Here is a 20686-nt window from a genome sequence, read left to right as displayed (position 1 = left end):
CATTAACAATTGCCAAACCTCTTGTTCCAATTTTTCACCTCTTACCCCCCCCCACCCCCTCCCCTAGATGGCAGGATGACCAGTAGATGTTAAATATATTAAAATATAACTTAGATACACAATAAGTATACATGACCAAAACATTATTTTGCTGTACAAAAAGAATCAGACTCTGAATTATTGTACAATTAGCTTGTGAAGGAAATCAAAAATGCAGGTGTGCATAAATATAGGGATTGGGAATTCAATGTAATGGTTTTTAGTCATCTCCCAGAGTTCTTTTTCTGGGCATAGCTAGTTCAGTTCATTACTGCTCCATTAGAAATGATTTGGTTGATCTCGTTGCTGAGGATGGCCTGATCCATCAGAACTGGTCATCATCTAGTATTGTTGTTGAAGTATATAATGATCTCCTGGTCCTGCTCATTTCACTCAGCATCAGTTCGTGTAAGTATCTCCAGGCCTTTCTGAAATCATCCTGTTGGTCATTTCTTACAGAACAGTAATATTCCATAATATTCATATACCACAATTTATTCAGCCATTCTCCAACTGATGGACATCCATTCAGTTTCCAGTTTCTAGCCACTACAAAAAGGGCTGCCACAAACATTCGTGCACATACAGGTCCCTTTCCCTTCTTTATAATCTCTTTGGGATATAATCCCAGTAGTAACACTGCTGGATCAAAGGGTATGCACAGTTTAATAACTTTTTGAGCATAGTTCCAAACTACTCTCCAAAATGGTTGTATTCGTTCACAACTCCACCAACAATGAATCAATGTTAATCATTCCTTCTTAATGTTTGACAGGATAAAGGTCTATCCATTTTAGACATCATTAGAATATCAGTAACCTCTCCAGTACCTCCCTCCATTGTGTCATCCTAAGTGCTTCCGCCACCCCACTCCTATTAGGTTATCCTCATCCAGGTACCTTCCCTATTGTTCTTATTATCCTATAAAAATCTTGCTGTCTCTAGGCTCAATGCTGGATTCTTTGAGATGACAGTCTCCTTCAGCCCAGGGACCAACCATGGATCCATTTGGTCCCAATATATCTCTCCATTTAATAAACTATTAAATTGGTCTCTAATCTCTGTCTTGCTCAGTTTCTCTGGCATTACAGGGCCTACATAAAAATGTTAGCTAATTAAAATTAAAATAACATTTAGCATATTCTCAAAATTTTGAAAGCAATGATAACTAAATTTGATAATTAGTCATTTTAAGATTGCAAGAAAAAATTCCTGGAACACTGGGGATAATTCCAGGAATTTGCCTCATTCTGAAAGAAAAAAAAGGAAAAAACAAACTAGGTAAATAGCAACTTTTTGGTAACCCTTCCTTGACTCTTATCTTGTTTGTAGTCCCTCTTCTGCTCCTTTGGGAAAGCACTCCAGAAGGTAGTAAGGGACTCTAAGGAAATCTCTCTACTCCATTTTCCAGAGTGATCCTGAGTGTAGCCAGTCTGGGTATGAGGTGGAATTATTACTGTATGATCAGTTGTCAAAAAGATCTAAGAATGCTTTATCCTGTCATGTATGTGCTCTCAGGTTGAGGCCTAAAGGACCTCTTTTTATGTTATTGTAATCATGTCCCTGCTTTTTCCTCTTATAGCAAATTTCTATAATCAGAGCAAATGGTCAGTAGAAGTCACAAGTCCAGTACAAGTATCCCAGGGGACAAAATGGTTTTCTACCTTAGAGTTTAAAGATGCTTTCTTTTGTATGCCATTGAATAAAGATTCACAATTTTTTTTTGCTCTTGAAGGGGCAAATCCAGGGGAATGTAACCCCTTACCAATGCTCATGGCCAGTATGGGTTAGATGGTATCTTGATCTGCAGCCCCACCCAAGAGGCTTCTGACTTTAAACTTACAGCCCTCTTTTCCTCCACACAGGGATATGAAGTTTCTCTGTTTAAAGACTCACATAGTTTTATCAGTCTGATTAAGACCCTGAAAGCCCTGGCCTTGGCCCTATCTAAAGCCTTTTACTCTATATGGTGATGAAAGGTGGAGCCAGGTCCTAGGGTTCTTGACTCAATCCCTGGGATCTGATCCTGGACCCCTTGCTTTCTTCTCAAAGAAACTTGGTGTTTTGGGAGTGACCCTCCTGCCTTAGAGCTAGCAGCCACAGCCCTTCTGATGAGGGTAGGGTGGTGAAGGAGAGGTGTGGCAGGGGTGGGTGTGAGATCCTCATTCTCCAAGGCTCCTGCAGGCACCTAGGGAAGGAAATTTGCTTACTAAAAGGCTATGATAAAAAGGCTTTTATTGTTAGAAAGACACTAAGATAGCACTCTTGCGGGGAATATCATTCTCAAGAGAGAAGTGATTTTTGCAAAGAGACAGTTTCTGAAGGCCTACTTTATACAGAAATAGAACAATAGAACAGAATAGGCAGAATAGGCAAGACCTAAGTTTGTATATGAAAGGGTATATTCTCTGGATATTCTTCCTAGTTCCAGAGGATGTGGGACCATTTAGGTTTGTATATGAAAGGAGTCATTCTCTGGAAGTTCTTCCTGGTTCCAGAGAATGTAAGTCCATTTAAGTTTGTATAACGTTTTGTTGGTGATTTTACATAACTTTACAGGGCCGTCTGGTTTCTGCTCTTACCACTTCTAATTGAGGAAGCCTCTAAGCTCACCCTAGGCCAGCCGTTGGAACCCCCCACCAGGTTCAGAACATTTTTGCCCTTAGAATTTTAGAATTGAGGAAAGGAATGAGAGTGAACATCTTTACTCACTCCAAGTATGTCTTTTATGTTTTCATGGGATTATATGAAAAGAAAAATTTTTGACAGCAAAAAGTTATATTAAATAAGGGAGTCTCAGCTAGGTGGCCAGTGGACGGAGCACCAGCCCTGAAGTCAGGACATGAGTTCAAACCTGACCTCAGACACTTAACACTTCCTAGCTGTTTGTCCCTAATCATGGCACCTTTAATTTCCCAGTTCCTTGACTCTTATTGCTTTATATAGCTCATTGTGGAAGAAAGGGGACTCATCCTTTCTCCCTCTGGGTGCTTTCAAACACCCTCAGGCCAGCTTCTAATCCCAGAAGCCAGCTAGTGGGAACTTCTTTTGACCTGCTCAGCTCTTGGAAGAACCACAATGGCCCAGTCTTCACTTCTGAAATAACTCAAAAGGTGGCCGAGGCATTTAAGATTAGCTTTCTTTCTTGCTTGCTTTCTGCTTTTTCCAGGAGTACCTTTAATAAAGCTCTGAGGATAAGAGCTTTTCTCTTAGTATTTTCTCTCAGTGTTACTCTGTGGGCCCCAGACAATGGGAAGATAGCTCCTTTGTCTTTAGTCAGACAAGGGAACTCCATTGGGCAGTGGGGGCATTCAGGGTTGTTGGGTGTGCCCTCAGCATCCCCACAGATGGGACCTGATGCATTATTTGCAAAGGCACCATTCCCAAATGTCATCATCCCTACCCTGGATGTCACCTCATTTGTACTAGCTACCTCCCAGGGGAACACCTTTAATCTGATTATCCCCTTTTTTCTTGTCAGAAAGCCTCTCTTACCCATATAATAATTGTAGAATATCCATTCCAAAATGATTCTGGCAAACACGTTCATAATGCTTCTATACTACCTTCCTTGAAGCTTCTTCATGACCTTCTGAGAACTAATATTCCAAATCCCAAAGTTTCCTGCGGAAACTTCTCTATGGTCTATACCAAGCTACTCATTTGGGGAAAAAAAATGCTCCCTAAAACCCTTGTGAAACCTATTTTCGTTGGTCACAAGCTAGGAGAAACAATTAAACAAATCTGTCAAATATGTCCAGTGGGTGCCCAAGTAATTCTGAAAAGGCTGCTAAACCTTTCTATCCTGAAGCCTATCTGGAGGAGGGGTAAATACTTAGGGAAGGACTGGCAGATGTATTTTACACATATACCCGTCTCAGAGGTTTCAAACTACTTTTTGTTTTTTTTTGTTGTCATCATTACTAATTGGGTAAGAACCTTCCCTTGTAAGATTGAAAAGGCTCAGAGGTTTTTGCTAAAGGAGATCAAACTCATTTAAAATTAATTATTATCTCCACTTTGCATGTCATCCTCTCTTCCCAATGCTTAACACTTTTTTTTTTTTTTTTTTTTTGAGGCAATTGGGGTTAAGTGACTTGCCCAGGGTCACACAACTAGGAAATATTAAGTGTCTGAAGCTAGATTTGAACTCAGGTTCTCCTGACTTCAGGGCTTGTGCTCTATTTTGCCACTTAGCTGCCCCTGCTTAACACCTTTTTAAACATTATGATGCTTGCATTCTAGATCATCTGAATATTCCTTTCACTGTGTATAATGCCACTGCTTCAGACACTGCCTCCATACCTTTAAGGAGATAAAAGTGGGCATTTGGGGGAAAACATTCTTTGGTCTTTATCTTAAAAAAAGCTGTTTAGATGACAGGCATTTATGATAGCTTCATCTCTCCCCATTGCCTGCCCCAGCCTTCCTCTGGTTGGGATTCCTGGCTATTGTCCCTACTAACTCCACTTATTATTATTATTATTATTATTTTGATCATATTTTGGCCCCTGCATTTTTAACCTACTTATGATATTTGTTTCCTTCAGGCTCCTAGCTATGAACTTCAACTATTTGTTCACCCTGAACCATTGACCAACTGATTGACACTCAGCACCCCTCTGAATGCTACTGCTGCCATCTTGTCTCCCTTCCCCAGTCTGGACCTCAGTAGGCAGGAAGAGCTCTATGCCTTTTATCAGCATGAAGCAGCTCCAAAAGATGCCATCTCCACCCCTTTGTCCCAAATGAATTTGGGATACAAACTACTTGGGAGGGGAAAATGATGTAATATGATTTTGTGGTCTTCTGATTTTAGAGGGACTTCTGTTCAAACAATAAATCAGTAGTGCTAAATCTTCTGGTTTTGTTAAGATGATTTCAACAGGATATTTATAATAATGCACCCTGGCTCCCCAGTGATCCCCAAATCAATATCAATGAATGGGAAGCTGTAGGAGAAACTTTATAGAAAGTATGCAAAAAAAAAAGGCTCTCAGATGGTCTCTTCTGATACTCTCTCTTTGTATAACATTATAAAAATTTGCTTATCAAAACCAGGAGAAGTACAGGGTAAAAATAGAACTTTAAAAGTCATTCTTGATAAACAAAAAGGGGAGCACAAGCCTCCTAAGAACAGACTTGCTAAAGCATTATATACCATTATCTCACATTGAATAGCATATCCCACACCCCAGCTGATTTATTTTTTTCTTTACTATATCATTTTTCCTCAAACAAAGAGGAACCAAAAAAGTTAAGGGACCAGCTCTGCCACCAGCCCTCCCATCACAATATGTAATGTGGAAGGATGTCAACAAGACATGGAGATCCTCCCTTATGTGTTACTACAAATGCTAGCTTTGACAGCTATATATTGATACAACCTATTCATTTTCTTTATAAATATGATCCTTTTCACAGGTTTTTGGCTAGCAGGAATGTTGCAACCCTTCAATTGCATAAAAAAGGCTTTAAGTCTGTAGTGGCACAAAACATACAACATTTCCTCAAACAACCACTGTTATGGGTACATTGAGACAAAATTGTGAAACAACTCCCAATTAGGGAATCCATATATTACCCTGTCCGGAGCAGGACCTATGGGACTCTAAAGAAGCTGATCCTCCTTTTCTGTACTGCAGAACAGAGCAGAGACTTTGTCACACAATTTGGAATCAGACTTATGTGTCCTATCTTAATGACTCTCATAATTACCATATGTATGGGGGATACCCCGCACTGAATTGGTAAGAAAATAATCAAAAGGAGAATGATCAGGTTTGGAAAATCACATTTCCGTTTGCTTTTATAGAGGAATATTTTCAGAATAGAAATAAGAATGTATCATATAATGCTACTCTGAAGACCTGTTTGGGGAAGATTATGCTTTCATGTGGGGAGAAATTGACTAAGTGACAATAACAAAGGTAGAAGGAGTTTATAATGTTACTTGCAGGGAATGCAAAGGTTTCTGAATATATAGAAAGTAAGGTTAATACCAGTATTGTTTGTTATTATGAAGCCTTCATTTAATATGTTACCTATACAGAGTGATAATTGGCATCACACTTGAGCAAAACATTCCTTGGAGAATATTGAACATTTACTCAGCAAATGTAGAAAGAAAAAATGTATTTCATGTGTTGTTTTTGGTATAATTGCATTAATTTCTATTTTAGCTTCCAGTGACTTGATTGCTATGTCTGTAACCACTGTTTAAAATAAAATAGTTCAAGCTAATTATTTGCATCAACTTACTTTGAACAACTCTAAGGGGTTGGCTATATAGAATAAAATTAATAAGGAGTTTTATGAAGCTATAAATCATTTAAGGGAGGATGTTCTTGAAATAGGACAAGAAGTGGAAATATTGAAGATTAGACAAAGATTGGTATGTGATTACAGGTTCACTAGTTTCTGTATGATTAATAAGGAATAGGAGTCAAGAGTGGGAATGGGATAAAGTTAGAAATCACCTTAATGGATTATGGGGAAATTCAAATGTTACACTGGATATTGAAGATCTTCAAAAGATTTGTTAAAGAATCACATGAAAATCTAGAACTTGACCAGAGTGCCCAAACCACTGCTGATTAGATTAAGAGAGAACAAGGAACATTCAGTGCCACTGGGCATGAAATTATACTTATAGCATTTGCTGTAATTTTACTTATATGTATTTGTATCTGTGGACCTACTCTAGTAGGCTGCTTTTCTGACCATAATTAAAAGGATTTAGAAGAATGTCTGAAGACAGGTTCTCAGACTTCAAGACTTGAGAACACCCCAATAAACAAAAAAGAAGGAGATGTAGAGAACTCCCAGGAAGCTAGAAACTTTGGTAACTGAGACCCCTTCTCCTAAAATTAATCAAGAGTGCATTTAAGCTTGAACTCATAAGGAAACATAAAGTCTTGGCACAATTAGTGGGGCATTGTGAACTTTAAATAAGATTGGGTCCCTAGAAACTGACAACATGCTTCAGAGAGATAGACCATAGAAAACAGAAACCAGGGTTGGTTGCAGAACAATGTCTTTCATAGTAACATATGGTTTAAAAAATATAAGCAGCATGATTTCTTTCAATAAACGGCTCTGTTGAATTATCAGCAATCCTGTCTCCTTATTTTTAACCACTACTAGCCCATTTGTGTTGTGCTGGTCACAGCAGAGTCAGCCTCCAGAAACTCCACACCCAATCTGTCTAATTCTGAAGAGAACACTCCATCAATTAGATTCTGGCCAAGGGAGAGTCTCACAGATCAAACTCCTGAGACAATAATGAATAGACCACTCCTCAGTTCATTGTTGATATGAGATAGACAATGTGTTGGTCAGTGGTAATCACAGTCTGGAGACCACTCCTCAATTCATTGCTGACTAATAATCTGGTCAGTGATAACCAAATTCTGAAGACCACTCCCCTGGGTCAGAAAATTAGCATGTCAATAATAGAAAGCTGATTAAAGGGGTCTCCTCTCTCTTACAACTCTGTTAATTTCTTTTGGAATTCAGCCAACTTGTAATGGTGTTACAATTACAATAAACTTTGCCCCTTGATTAAGAAATGGGTTCAAGCCTGCAAATTCTTTTGAAACACCTTGTGATATCCGTCTGTGACTCCAAACTTTTGGGGTCCCTTCTGAACCTCAACACTACCACTTTGCTAAGTATAGAAGTAGAGGAGGTCTGTTTAGCTGGACCAAAGCTTTTAAGAAAGAACGAGTTTAATAGGCCTAAAAAAGATTAGATCAATGGATGATCCCCAAATGATTTAAGCACAAAGTCTGATAAGCTAGTATTTTATGGTACAGCAGCAATTCCTAAGTCTGGGATTAGTAAACTTGGCTTTTTATTTTTTTTATTTTTTATTTATTTAATAGCCTTTTATTTACAGGATATATACATGGGTAACTTTACAGCATTAACAATTGCCAAATCTCTTGTTCCAATTTTTCACCTCTTACCCCCCCCCCCCCCTAGATGGCAGGATGACCAGTAGATGTTAAATATATTACAATATAAATTAGATACACAATAAGTATACCTGACCAAAACGTTATTTTGCTGTACAAAAAGAATCGGACTCTGAAATATTGTACAATTAGCTTGTGAAGGAAATCAAAAATGCAGGTGTGCATAAATATAGGGATTGGGAATTCAATGTAATGGTTTTTAGTCATCTCCCAGAGTTCTTTTTCTGGGCATAGCTGGTTCAGTTCATTACTGCTCCATTAGAAATGATTTGGTTGATCTCGTTGCTGAGGATGGCCTGGTCCATCAGAACTGGTCATCATCTAGTATTGTTGTTGAAGTATATAATGATCTCCTGGTCCTGCTCATTTCACTCAGCATCAGTTCGTGTAAGTCTCTCCAGGCCTTTCTGAAATTATCCTGTTGGTCATTTCTTACAGAACAGTAATATTCCATAATTTTCATATACCACAATTTATTCAGCCATTCTCCAACTGATGGACATCCATTCAGTTTCCAAGTAAACTTGGCTTTTAAAAAAGATATTGATAACTACATTTAGATGTAATGGGTTTCCTAATACCATAAATTTTATTTTATGCATTTAAAATCACTGTTCTGAAGAGTCCGTGGGCTTCATTAGTGCCAGAAGTGTGCATGTATCTGAAAAGTCAATTAATTATCTGTTACTATATTTCCCCACCTCATTTCTTTGCAGAGATGCAAAGTCCCCAAGTGTATTGCATTGTATATTTTTTTCAATGTCTTGATTTTGCTTGTTTTAATTTTATTTTTTGTAGGGAAGTCTCATTTGTTTTTCTTTTAAGAAATTGTTACATGACAATATTTCAGAGTCTGATTCTTTTTGTACAGCAAAATAACGGTTTGGTCATGTGAACTTATTGTGTATCTAATTTATATTTTAATGTATTTAACATCTACTGGTCATCCTGCCATCTAGGGGAGGGGGGGGGGTAAGAGGTGAAAAATTGGAACAAGAGGTTTGGCAATTGTTGATGCTGTAAAGTTACCCATGCATATAACCTATAAATAAAAGGCTATTAAATAATAAAAAAAAATTGCTACATTGTTACCTGGAAGGCCTAATGGTTGAAACCCTGGTGATATAAAAAAGCAAGTTAATTAAAAAAAAAACAAAAAAAAAACAACGTTTGCCCTAAAAGAAGGGAGGAACCATGAGATTTTTGGACTGCGCGGGACAGAGACTGTCTTTCCTTCCTAATTTTCTCTTCTAGGACTCAACATTCTTATTTTCTTCTATATTCCAAGATTTTGAGGCCCTTCGTTATTCTGATGCTCCGGAAGTGCACCAGCTTTTAAGGCAGGGCGAGGCCGGAGCATTGCATGCCGGGGACTGTAACCTTCGGACTTATTTACGATGAAGGCCTCGCATCCGGAGCAAATCTTGGGGAGCAGGAAAGCGATCGAAGGCGGAAGAAGGGGGTGGGGCCAGGAAAGAAAAACAAGAGCCGAGCGCGCTCACGTGACTCGAGGTCAGGTGGTGGTTCCCCTTCCCCGCCCCCGTCCGCATTCTGTGATTGGCTGAAGCTAATTCCTAAAGACGACACGCGGGGCAGGGCCCGGAGCGCAGGCGCACTGGTCTCCGAGGCTCGGGAGTGGAGTGTCTATACAGCCTGGCCATGGCGCTCAACAGGAACCACTCGGAGAGCGGAGTGATTGTCAACAACACGGAGAAGTGAGCGGCGCCGCGGAGGGATCCGTCGGGGAGTCGCGGGGCCGGAGCCTGGGAGGCGGGGGGTTGGGGAGCCGGAGGAGGTGGGGACAAAGTGGGAAGAAAACGTCGGGCCGGGAGGGGCGGGGAGAGCAACGGCTGGGGAGGGGGAGGGGGAGGGGGAGGGGAGGCGGGGGCGGGGAATCCCCCCATCCCCCCAGGGGACCCCACAGGGAGCTGCAGGAAAGACTGGGCTGCCGCGGCTTGGGGAGCGGGGGAGGCCCGAAGCGCTTCTGGGTGGGGGTAGTTGGAGGAGCCTTAGGGACCAAGGACAGCATCAGGTTGGGGAGCGGAGCACGTAACCTCGAAGACTGGAGCAGAAAGTTGAGCTGGGGTCTTGCACATTCGCCGATGTCGGAGAACCTTGGGGTGCGACGTTTCTTCCTTCCTGCTGCTGGAATCCCTTTTAACTCCCACTGCGCCCCGCCGAGCCAACTTCCTTCTCCCCGCTCCGTAAGCCTGGCTGATGTAGCTGGCCAGGGGAGCGTGACGTTTGCGCTGAGAATGATGTTGGGGGTCTTTTGGTCCAACTCCCTCATTTTTCATGGGGAGGATTATGAAGCCCAGAAGAGGGAAGTTCGCGGGAGAGACGGAGAATTCTGCATTACTACCCATCATCCTATTTACCTTAATGCTGTAAAACACAACTTTTTACACTGCTAGGGAGAGGTAGCTAAGACCTCCTACGTGGACCGTGTGGATGGATGCTCATGGAGTACTCCCTTCTGTCTGGGGGAGGATAGGATGGCCAGGCAATAAATGATACTGCAGTGCCTCACCTCCCGGAACAATTCAGTCCCACCTTCTGTGTTCCCTGCTGTTCCTCCCCCTCCTTTTTGCCTTCTGTGAACAGGGGAAAGGATGCTACCCCTCTAGCATGTCATGTTGCCTGCCTTTTACTAGCCTCGGAAGTCCCCACAAAGTTGAAGGAACCACTGTGTCAGTTAAGAGGAAAGAAGTATTTAGGGACCAGAATTCTTGGGAAGCAAGACTTAGATCCCCCGAAAGTATGACCCGCTTTACCTTCCCTACACAGTACCTAACCAGGTTCTTAAAGTAATTAAACTATTTTTTGCTACCTCGTTCCACCCATATTCTTTGAAGTGGAAAGGTTTGGGGATGAGTCTTCTCGATGTTTGTCACAGGACGCTCCAGCTTTCTTCATGTTCTTGCATAGTTTCCCTTCCCCCCACTCCTTTGGAATTTCTTTTAGAATCACTTGTTTCTCTCAAAAATCAACAAATTCAATCTTCTGCATGAAACATTTCCTGATTGCCCAATTCTCCATCCGCTAATCTTTAATTTGTATCATGATTATTTTATAAATGGGCATGTGTTTATATATATAAATATAAACAAACACTTTTCGGGGCAGGGACTTTTTTAAAAAAAATATTTGTATATATACATGCATCTAGCACAGTGCCTGGTACATAGTACTGCTTAATAAATGAATGTTTAGTGATTAATTGGTTAGAGTAGGAGGAAGACAGACCCAACTGCTGTCAATGTCATTTGATTTTTATCTTGTAATCAGAGATATCCCATGATGTGTATTGGTTTGTGACCTTTTTGTGTCCAAATAGATTCTTGGAGCAAAGAAACGTTGTCGTTCATTATCATCTCTTGTGACTATTTTTCATTCTTAGTAGGAGTTTCTGGGACAATCACTATCTCTAACTTTGCCTCCCACATTCTAAATGCTCTGGGACTGTTAGCCCTAACCATAACCCCACTCCTTTGGAATTTCTTTTAGAATCACTTGTTTCTCTCAAATCAACAAATTCAATCTTCTGCATGAAACATTTCCTGATTGCCCAATTCCCCATCTGCTAAAATTTAATTTGTCTCATGATCATTTTATAAATGGACATGTGTTTATATATATAAATATAAACAAACACTTTTCGGGGCAGGGACTTTTTTAAAAAAATATTTGTATATATACATGCATTTAGCACAGTGCCTGGTACATAGTACTGCTTAATAAATGAATGTTTAGTGATTAATTGGTTAGAGTAGGAGGAAGACAGACCCAACTGCTGTCAATGTCATTTGATTTTTATCTTGTAATCAGAGATATCCCATGATGCAGATTAGTTTGTGACCTTTTTGTGTCCAAATAGGTTCTTGGAACAAAGAAACATTGTCATTCATTATCATCTCTTGTGACTATTTTTCATTCTTAGTGGGAGTTTCTGGGACAAGCACTATCTCTAACTTTGCCTCCCACATTCTAAATGCTCTGGGACTGTTAAATAAGAATGTTCCATCTTTTACATAAATTCCTTAGCTTTATTCCAAGGATTTGGTGTATAAATGGAAGTTAAAATTTGAATCTCCTTTATACTTTTATTATTTAAAGGAACCCTGTAATGCATCCTTCTTTAATCATTTCATAATTTATCTTTTTTACATTTTCTTTAAGTGGGTATGCCTATCACAAGGTATTTCATAGAGTAACAGAATAGGAAAGGACTTAATGGGTGATCTAATGCAAACCTTATTCTCCATTAATATAAACACAATAAGTTGCCACATACATAACCTGCCTTTGAAGTTGAGGACAAAAGAGTTGTCTGTGGTGACATCAGCTTTAATATTGCAAACTGGAATTTCCCTTCCTCAGCTGGTACTTATTACAGGTGGAACGGGTTGCACTGTGTTTGGGATTCTACAGACCACTGCTTGTTGGGGCTGGGAGGGAGTAGGGAGTAAATGCAAAAGGAAAAGTGGAATATTAGGGACTGTGGAAATTACACAGCTTTTTATCTAGATTTCAGGACACATCCCCAATCTCTCTTATAATCTTTTTTCTCTCTTCCCATTGTAGCATTCTGATGACCTATGATCATGTGGAGCTCTCCTTCAGTGATATGGATCATATGACAGATGCCTTCAAAGGGACCAAGAAAGGCAGCCTTTATTTGACTCCTTACAGAGTAAGTCTTGGAGTCCTTACCTGTCATTTTGGGTCTGACACTTTAGGAGAGTGACTCGGGTTTCTAGAAACATTGACACACAGGTCAGTGTGTTAGGTGGCCCCTGAAACATTAATGACTTTTATTTTCCCATCTCCCATGATGTTTCCTTTGACAGCAAATTCCTTCTAGGACTCTGGGACTCTACAATGTTTTCAGCTGCTTAGTTGAGTTGTACAAAGTCTAACATTGCCACCTTCCATTTGTATATAAGTGACTATAGATGCTAAATTGACATAGACCTAGAGCAGGCTAAGTATTCTTCCTTTTGATTTCAACAAAAACAACTGTTAGCTTGAAGCTTCTCTGCACGTATAAAATGATCAAGATAGTGACACAGCAACAAATACCCCAGCCAGAAATTGGCCAGCAGTGCCTTGTAGAGTGAGAAATACCAGGTAGCAAAAATTTGCTTACTTTCCAAAGGCCTAATAAACTGGGGCTTCATTAGCCCCTGGTTTTCCCTGGAAAAAATCTTTCCTTCAGTTGCCCAGGAGCCATATTTGTATTTTCTTTTGCAAGGGACCTTGTGTTGTGCTTTATTGTTATGACTTAGCAGAGTAGGAGAGAAGATTTCATATCTATAGGTCAAAGTCACCACCTTAAATTTCATCCAAACAAATAGGCAAATCAAGACAGAGGGATTTTAGACAGCTTTCTAAAACCCTGGACCTCCCAGATGATTTGCTTGGTTGCCCCAGAAGAATATGGCAGGGAGCCAGTTGAGAAGTTGGAGTGGTTTGCCTCACTCTCAGGAGTTTAGGAAGTTCATCTTGGCCTCCAAGCAGCTCTGGCTTCTTCCCCTTTCCACTACTAATATATCATGCAAGGTTTACTTCAGCCTTTCCAGGAAGCCTGTTCTACAAACACTTAGGTGCCATGGCATCATCATAATCTAGAAATATTTATTACTTATGCTTTTCAAAGATATCTGATTCCTATTACTTGTATTTTTATCTATTCTCTCCTAAAGATGTTCTCCATAGACCCCTTCTTAGCATATGTTGCTTTGTTGTTTCACATATAATTGACCTTCTTGCTTAAGTTTCTCACTTTACTTTGCAGTTCAAAAATTCTACCAAAAAACCCAAAACCTGAAGCACAGACAGGTCTAACAGTGTCACTCCCCTGCACAAGGATAGTTCCTCTGCCTTTAAAATCTAATGCAAATTTCCTTCTCTATCACAGCCAGAATCCAGCCTAACTGTCCTTATTACATGTTGTTTCCTTTTACATACTTAGTCTTAGTTTTGTTCTTCACATATCATGCTTTGTCTCCTATCTCACACATATGATCTTCCATCTCCTGTCTCGGAGCCTTTGCTGATGCTGTCCCTCCGGCCTGGCATGCCCTTCTTAGTTCTCACTCCTAGATTCTCTCAATTCCTTCAAATCCCACATCCTACAAAAGATCTATTACCTTGCACATAATTCACATATATTTAATCTGCGGGCATGTTTGTTTATATGATCATGAGTATGTTTGGGGTGTTCTGCCACAGAATGTAAGTTTCTTGAAAACAGGAACTTTGCATTTCTGGTTTGGGATACTTGATGCTTAGTACAGTGGCTGCCTCATTGCAAATATTTAAGAAATTTTTGTGAATAAAACCACCTCAGAGAAGAATTCCTTGTCCTATTACCCCCTTTCCCCCATCCCTCCAGGGTCTGCTATTGTACATTGGGTGTGATGTTGGGTTATACTGGTATGATGGAGCAAGCAGATGAAGGGCCCCTTTGAAACTAAGGTTACATTTGCTGAAAAAGTCTTTGGAAGATTAGAAAGTCCTAGTAAAACAGCTTCAGGTTTTCTCTAGTAATGCCATTCATTGTCTGTTCCCACAGGTAATTTTTCTGTCCAAGGGAAAGGACTCCATGCAGTCATTCATGATGCCGTTTTATCTAATGAAGGACTATGAGATCAAGCAGCCTGTTTTTGGTGCAAATTACATCAGGGGAACAGTGAAGGCAGAAGCAGGAGGTATGTGAGAATGACCTAGAGCATAGACAAGGCTACTAGAAAGGAATTCTTAGCTTCTGCCTTGAGGACATTTGTCTTGCCCGAGTATAATTTCCAAATCGAAACATGAAAATGTAGCTGATTAGTTAGAGGTCTACAGGCTAGAAAAGGATGTTTGTTTTTTAGGAGCTGCAAAAATCTTACTATTTTAAATAACAGTTTAGGACTTTTCATGTAAACGAAAACAGAATTTTGCCATCTGTCCCTGAAGATTATCTTTTTAAAATGTCAGTTGTAAAAAGGAACCTTGAGTACTCTGGGGAGAGGGATCCTTGTGTTCTAGCCTAGGTCCAGAAGAGGAGCTTTTTTTAGATGCAGAGAGGTCTTTAAAGATCTCCTGCTGGCTTGAGAGAACTGGGCTTTCATTTAATCTTCCTCACCTGAGCTGGTATTATTACATAGGAGTCTAGGGCTGCCCCTCAGGGCATCTTGTGGCCTTCACAGCTGTTATGGAGGAGCCTTCTGCAAGACTTAGTTCACTTTTGGCCTGTAGAATATGTTCATATTGATAGCTTTGTCCTGCCCCTGAAAATTCTTGAGTTCATGGGATCACTGCTATTCTTGGTATTGTTGAGGCTTAGCCCTAAGCCAAGAGATCCTTTCTCTGGGTCTTGAGATCCATTGTGGTTGGATCTCGTCATCCTGCCCCTCTCCTCATCCCTCTGACCCCATCTAAGGCAAAGACTGGCGTTCCCCATTAAGGATCTTAGCACCTGGGGCTCAGCCGATTCAGGAAAAGCTCTTTGTTCTGATGACAAATGCCAGTGGAAAGGAAGCATGCGGCTAAGCCAGGGCCCTGAGTGGGCCAAAGTCCAGGCACAGTCTTGGCAATGTAGGCAAGAGAAGTGCTGATCAGATTGCGCAGCTGAGCCAAACCTTTCCCTGCAGGCCTCCAGGGGAGTTGGACAGGGTCCCAGGGAGGACAAATAACCATCTCTTCAGATATAGTCTAGCTTGCTTTCTATCCGCCATTATTTGCTCATAGTTTTCCCTCTTTTCTTTCCCCAGGTGGCTGGGAAGGGTCAGCTGTATACAAATTGACCTTTGTAGCAGGGGGTGCCATCGAGTTTGGACAGCGAATGCTACAGGTGGCTGCACAAGGTATGGAGGTTGAAAACTGGTACCAAAAATAGTTTTTTTTTTTAGGATTGGCTGAATTGATCTGTGGGCATCTTGGGCTGAGTAGGATCTCAGAATCTGAACCATATGAAACAGGAACTCTGAATTATATTCTCAGAGAGGCAGAAGGAAGAAAGAAATCAATTAGGAATTGTAAATTCTTTTTTGGGGGGAAGGGTGTAATACTTTTATTTTTTTAAAGTATTTTATTTTTCCAAATACATGCAAAGGTAGTTTACAACATTCACCCTTGCAAAACCCTGTGTTCCAAATTTTTCTCTCTCTCTCCCTCCTTCCCCAAAACATCAAGCAATCCAATATAGGTTAAACACATACAGAGAATTCTGAATTCTTAAGATAACATTTACTCCTTTCATCTGAGCTCCACATATTGTCCTCTAATTGAGTAAAGCTTCCATCCCTTTTTTTCTGTGATTGCAGCCTCCAGAGGTGAAGTCCCAAATGGAGCTTATGGGTACTCATACATGCCCAATGGAGCCTATGCTTTTCCTATGCCAGCTGCCAATGGAATGTACCCAAATCCTCCAGGCTACCCCTATGCACCACCTCCACCTGGTGAGTTTTCTGCTGGGTAGTGGCCAGTTGGATAAAAGGGAGGGTTTGTGAGTATGTGTAAATTTGGAATATGTTTAAGATCTAACAGAAACTTGATGCTATTTCTGCTTGTGTTGACATGGTAGTTGAATTATATGTGTGACTCACGGTCAGGTATTTTCCATAGAGAACCATCTGTCCAGGGTGGTTATTTGGCTCTTATTGTTTTGCCAGAGTTTTATCCAGGACCTCCCATGATGGATGGGGCCATGGGGTACATGCAGCCCCCACCCCCTCCATACCCTGGACCCATGGAGCCACCTGTCGGTGGCCCTGACGTACCATCTACTCCTGCAGGTAAGGGACCCATCGTGGCCTAGAAGCAACTCAGACACGCTGGCAATGCTCCCCCTATAGGAGGGTCCTCATTTCGGGTATCTCTAGAGAACCCTATAGAAAGTGGAAAGGAACCTGACAGTAAAAGTAGACATTCCCCATCCCCTTCTCTATGATTGAGGGCAACCTCCAGAGGAACAGTCAATGCCGGGCCCTCTCAGGTGAATAATTCCCAGTGTCTCCAGCTCTTAACATTGCGGAGTTGATTGGAGCTGGGTGGGATGTGAGGCACACCAACGTCTGCTTCCAGATTAGATCAGTGAAGCCTGAGGAACTATCGACTCCACTTTTATGGGGCCTCCTTCCCTTGGAGAAAGGAGAGGAGGATAGCCCAGATGTGCTTGGGATATGTGTTTCTTTTTAGCTGAAGCAAAAGCTGCTGAAGCTGCTGCCAGCGCCTACTACAATCCTGTCAACCCCCATAATGTCTACATGCCCACGGTGAGTGCCCCGGGATGGGCTGGAGGGCAGCAGCCTCGCCAGGTAAACCACCCTGTGGGCACCATTCTGGGCGGGTTGGGGAAGGAAACCATTTGGAGGGTTTTCCTGTGCCCTTGGAGTTGGTCCCATTTCTTCTTCTTTTCTCTTCAGGACCAGCCCCCACCACCTCCATACTACCCCCCAGAGGACAAGAAGACCCAGTAGATGCACCTGCAGTTTCCTCTTCACTCACCTGCTCCTTCTTCCCCCAGAGCTGAGCTTGGAGCTGGGGGGAGGCTTTTGTCAAACCTGGCCTTTGCTCTAGGCCTGTGTGTAGTTAGCAGTAACAGGCATGAAGAGAAAGGGAGTAGCCCGGGAGAGTTCCATTTGACCGGGGGTGTTGACACCTCTCCTCTGCCTTGGGCAGTGGGACTTTCCACTTGAGTCGCCATTTCCCTTTTACTCCTATTGCATTATTACAGCTTCCCATAAAGGAGGGGGCTGATCTGACCTGCTCCTCGGCTCCTACCCAGAACTCTTACTTTAAAATCCATTTTGGAATATCCTTGTGGCTCCTCAGCTCAGATCAGCAGAGGTATCTCGTGTCTCCCAGACCTGGGGAGGTGGCTTAACCTCCACCCCAAGAGTCCCCTTGAGTCTCTGCCCACATTCCGTCTGCACTCTGATCTCTCCGGCTCTGAAGTCTAGTCTGGGTTTCCAGTGTGACCATATGATTGGGTGGTGGCAAGCTCTCAGGAGTCCCTTCTTCCCCATTCCCATCCCTTCTGGGGTGTCCCGCCTGCTCATACTCCTACTGTCTTTCCTTTTATATCCCCGCCACTTTGTTGTGGTTTTTGATCGTGAGTCTGCTTCAGGACTGGAGGAGGGGAGAATAAAGGGAAGATTGTTCAGCTGGGAAAAAGCATACTAATGATTGCTTGACTTTGCTCCCTTGTTTTCCTAGCTCGTGCTTTTAGAGGGTCTTGCTCCCTCCTGTGCCCAAAGGGCTGCCTAGGCCTGGAGCTGAAGATTGCACATCTTATTTCACCTTCTTTAGGCTCCTCACCAGGGGGAAATGGGGTGAAACCTGGGGCCAAGTGTTTGCTGGACTTGGGGCCTGGCTTAGTCCTGAGTAAAAAGGTGTCCGTGGTCAGTCCCAGTTCAGTTCTCATCTCCTCTCTTTGAGCTTCATGCCTGATTGGTGACTCTCCCCTGGACGCACTAATTTCCTTTGATTTCCTCTTGGACTGGCTGGAGTATGAGGTCATCATTATTTAAAAGAGAATTCCCTATTTATTTGAACAAAAATCCAGTTAATATATTAATGTGAAATAAACCCTGTTGCACCTTGATTTGTTTGCCAAAATGATGATGTAGTAAAGACAAAGTAGCTTGACTTTGCTGTCTCCCTGTGTGATGCCTGAGCCAGGATCCCTGACCTGCCTGGGGCTGTGGATTAGCTCTGGGGAGCCTGGGTTGAGTATGGGTGAATCCGCCTAGAGGACTCATACTCTCACTTCCCCCCTCTTCACCAAGGTTGAGCCCTAGTCTTGATCCCAACATTTCCCAGCTCAGAAACCGCCTCCTGTAGCACAGTCTGCCAGGTGTGAAGGATTGTGGGATACCACTTGTCCTCTGGGCAACCCTTTCTTTTGCAGTCTAGTACCAGACAGAGCTCTCGATGAAAAATGTTGAATACAACTGTGGGTTGTGGTTTGGACCAGAGAAGAAAGCCAGTCCGCTCGTTTCTTATCTTGTGTACCTCGTCCTCCTGGGCAGAATCAAATTCTCAGGCGCAACCCCTGTGCTCCTTCCTGGAATTCATTAGTTGCTCTGAAGTACATAGAGCAGGACCACAGGGCTTTGGGCTGTTAGGTGGCTACTTTCGGCTCTAAAAATTGCTTATCTCTGGGAGAGAGTACTCCCAAACACTTAATTCGTCTTTTAGCACCAGGACTCCTAAAGTCCTGGACTTCAGAGTTGGAGCCTAGCTTCCTGGACTATTGCTTCCCATCATTCTGGGCTAGATAGTGCTGCTTCCATTATCTGGTGGGTGGGTTATCTGGAAGATTTATAACCCCACCAACTTGGATTAGAAGCCCAATCTGAGGATTCATGCCATAGGAGATTGATGAGGTGAGTCAGGATGAGACGAGAGCTGTCCTGCCATGGTAAACAAAATTATTGGTTCTCAAACTTTTGTTTTTAGTCTCTGTCCTATTAAAAATTATTGAGGATCTCTCCAAAGTGTTTTTGTTTATCTGGATTATATAGACATTTACCATATTGGAAATAAAAACGATTTTTGAATTTGTAGACCGTATAAAAAGGTTTCAGAGATCCCCAAAATTCTCTAAACCATACTTTCAGAACCACTGAAATACATCATCCCTTATCAGCCTTTTCCAAGGCTGGCTGTTTCTTAACTGACATCCAGGGCCAGAAAGAAGCTATCAGACTTCTTGCTTCCCATTGAGACTTTGAACATTTTCTTTGTCCACCATCATTCAGAATCCCTCCAACTTGTATGAACAGGCAGTGGAGGAAATTGGGTATCAATCGTCATGAAAAAATGGTCTAAATCATTCTTGTTTAAACAAGTGTGTATTAAGGCAACTGAGTTATCACTAACCACCCAGCAGATGTGACAGGAAAATGACATGCAGGAGGGCATGTGGGAAAAAATGACACTAAATGCACTACTGGATTTAGTTGGAACTGATCTAACTATTCTGGAGAATAACTTGAAACTGCCTAAAATGCTACAAAACTACATTTTACACAGTGATTTCACTTATTAGATCTGTATCCCAAAGACATCAAAAGAAAAAGGACCCAACTGCAAAAATAACAGCTCTTTTTGTGGCAAAAATTCAGAAGCTTAGGTAGGGAATGCCTGTCAATTGTGGAATGACTAACAAATTGTGAGATACTATTGTGATAGAGCACTATTGTACTGTACGAAATGGAAAGACTTAAAATGATGCAAAGTGAAATGAGCAAAATGAGAATACTGACAATAGTCGACTATAAAAGAGAATACAATGATCCAAGAGAATTCCAAGAGACTCATGAAAAATGAACTTTTTTCTTTTAATTGGGATTTTTTGTTTGGGTTTGGTTTTTTTGTTTTTTAGTAACATGCTAAGGTGGAAATATATTTTACATGACATTAAAAAAATCAAAAACACTCCATTCTGCCCAGTTTTGCAGTCGTATGGACCTTCAAGTCACTCTCAAGATCAGTGACCAGCTCACTGACCCCCTTCAAATACTTGGGCTCCCCAATTCTACCACTTGGATGCCTCGGGCATCAGTTTACCTAACCCTCACAGTCACTTTAGCCTCCTCCCTCAGCATCAGGAATGTTATCCTAGGTACTTCACCATATTTGGCTCCCATTATGTTCGCCAAGTGGGGCAGCAG

At 41.7% G+C, this 20686-nt stretch overlaps 1 protein-coding gene across 3 annotated transcripts; it reads left to right on the top strand.

The window, feature by feature from the left end:
- The first annotated feature begins 9584 nt into the window (after nucleotides 1-9584).
- WBP2 (WW domain binding protein 2) lies at nucleotides 9585-18656 on the top strand. Of its 3 annotated transcripts, none has more exons than XM_031965832.1 (8): nucleotides 9585-9733; nucleotides 12603-12711; nucleotides 14596-14731; nucleotides 15779-15871; nucleotides 16331-16465; nucleotides 16679-16801; nucleotides 17205-17323; nucleotides 17432-18656. In XM_031965832.1, the coding sequence occupies exons 1-8, from the start codon at nucleotides 9678-9680 to the stop codon at nucleotides 17483-17485; spliced, it is 825 nt and encodes a 274-aa protein (XP_031821692.1). In that variant the 5' UTR covers nucleotides 9585-9677; the 3' UTR covers nucleotides 17486-18656. The 3 variants fall into 3 exon arrangements, with proteins under 3 accessions (XP_031821692.1, XP_031821693.1, XP_031821694.1); XM_031965833.1 differs by having other exon boundaries at nucleotides 17205-17281; nucleotides 17432-17929; XM_031965834.1 differs by lacking the exon at nucleotides 9585-9733 and adding an exon at nucleotides 9923-10138.
- Nucleotides 18657-20686: the final 2030 nt, after the last annotated feature.

Source organism: Sarcophilus harrisii, chromosome 4, assembly GCF_902635505.1.
Source record: "Sarcophilus harrisii chromosome 4, mSarHar1.11, whole genome shotgun sequence".
Lineage (NCBI taxonomy): Eukaryota > Metazoa > Chordata > Mammalia > Dasyuromorphia > Dasyuridae > Sarcophilus > Sarcophilus harrisii.
This window is presented reverse-complemented; position numbering and strand designations above follow the sequence as displayed.

What these genes read in the sequence shown, in the direction of transcription:
- WBP2 (XM_031965832.1), top strand. Translation starts at nt 9,678, where the DNA reads ATGGCGCTCAACAGGAACCACTCGGAGAGCGGAGTGATTGTCAACAAC. An exon ending in TTTATTTGACTCCTTACAGA is followed by an intron (nt 12,712 to 14,595) that starts GTAAGTCTTGGA and finishes CTGTTCCCACAG; the next exon opens with GTAATTTTTCTGTCCAAGGG. An exon ending in GAGGGCAGCAGCCTCGCCAG is followed by an intron (nt 17,324 to 17,431) that starts GTAAACCACCCT and finishes TTTTCTCTTCAG; the next exon opens with GACCAGCCCCCACCACCTCC.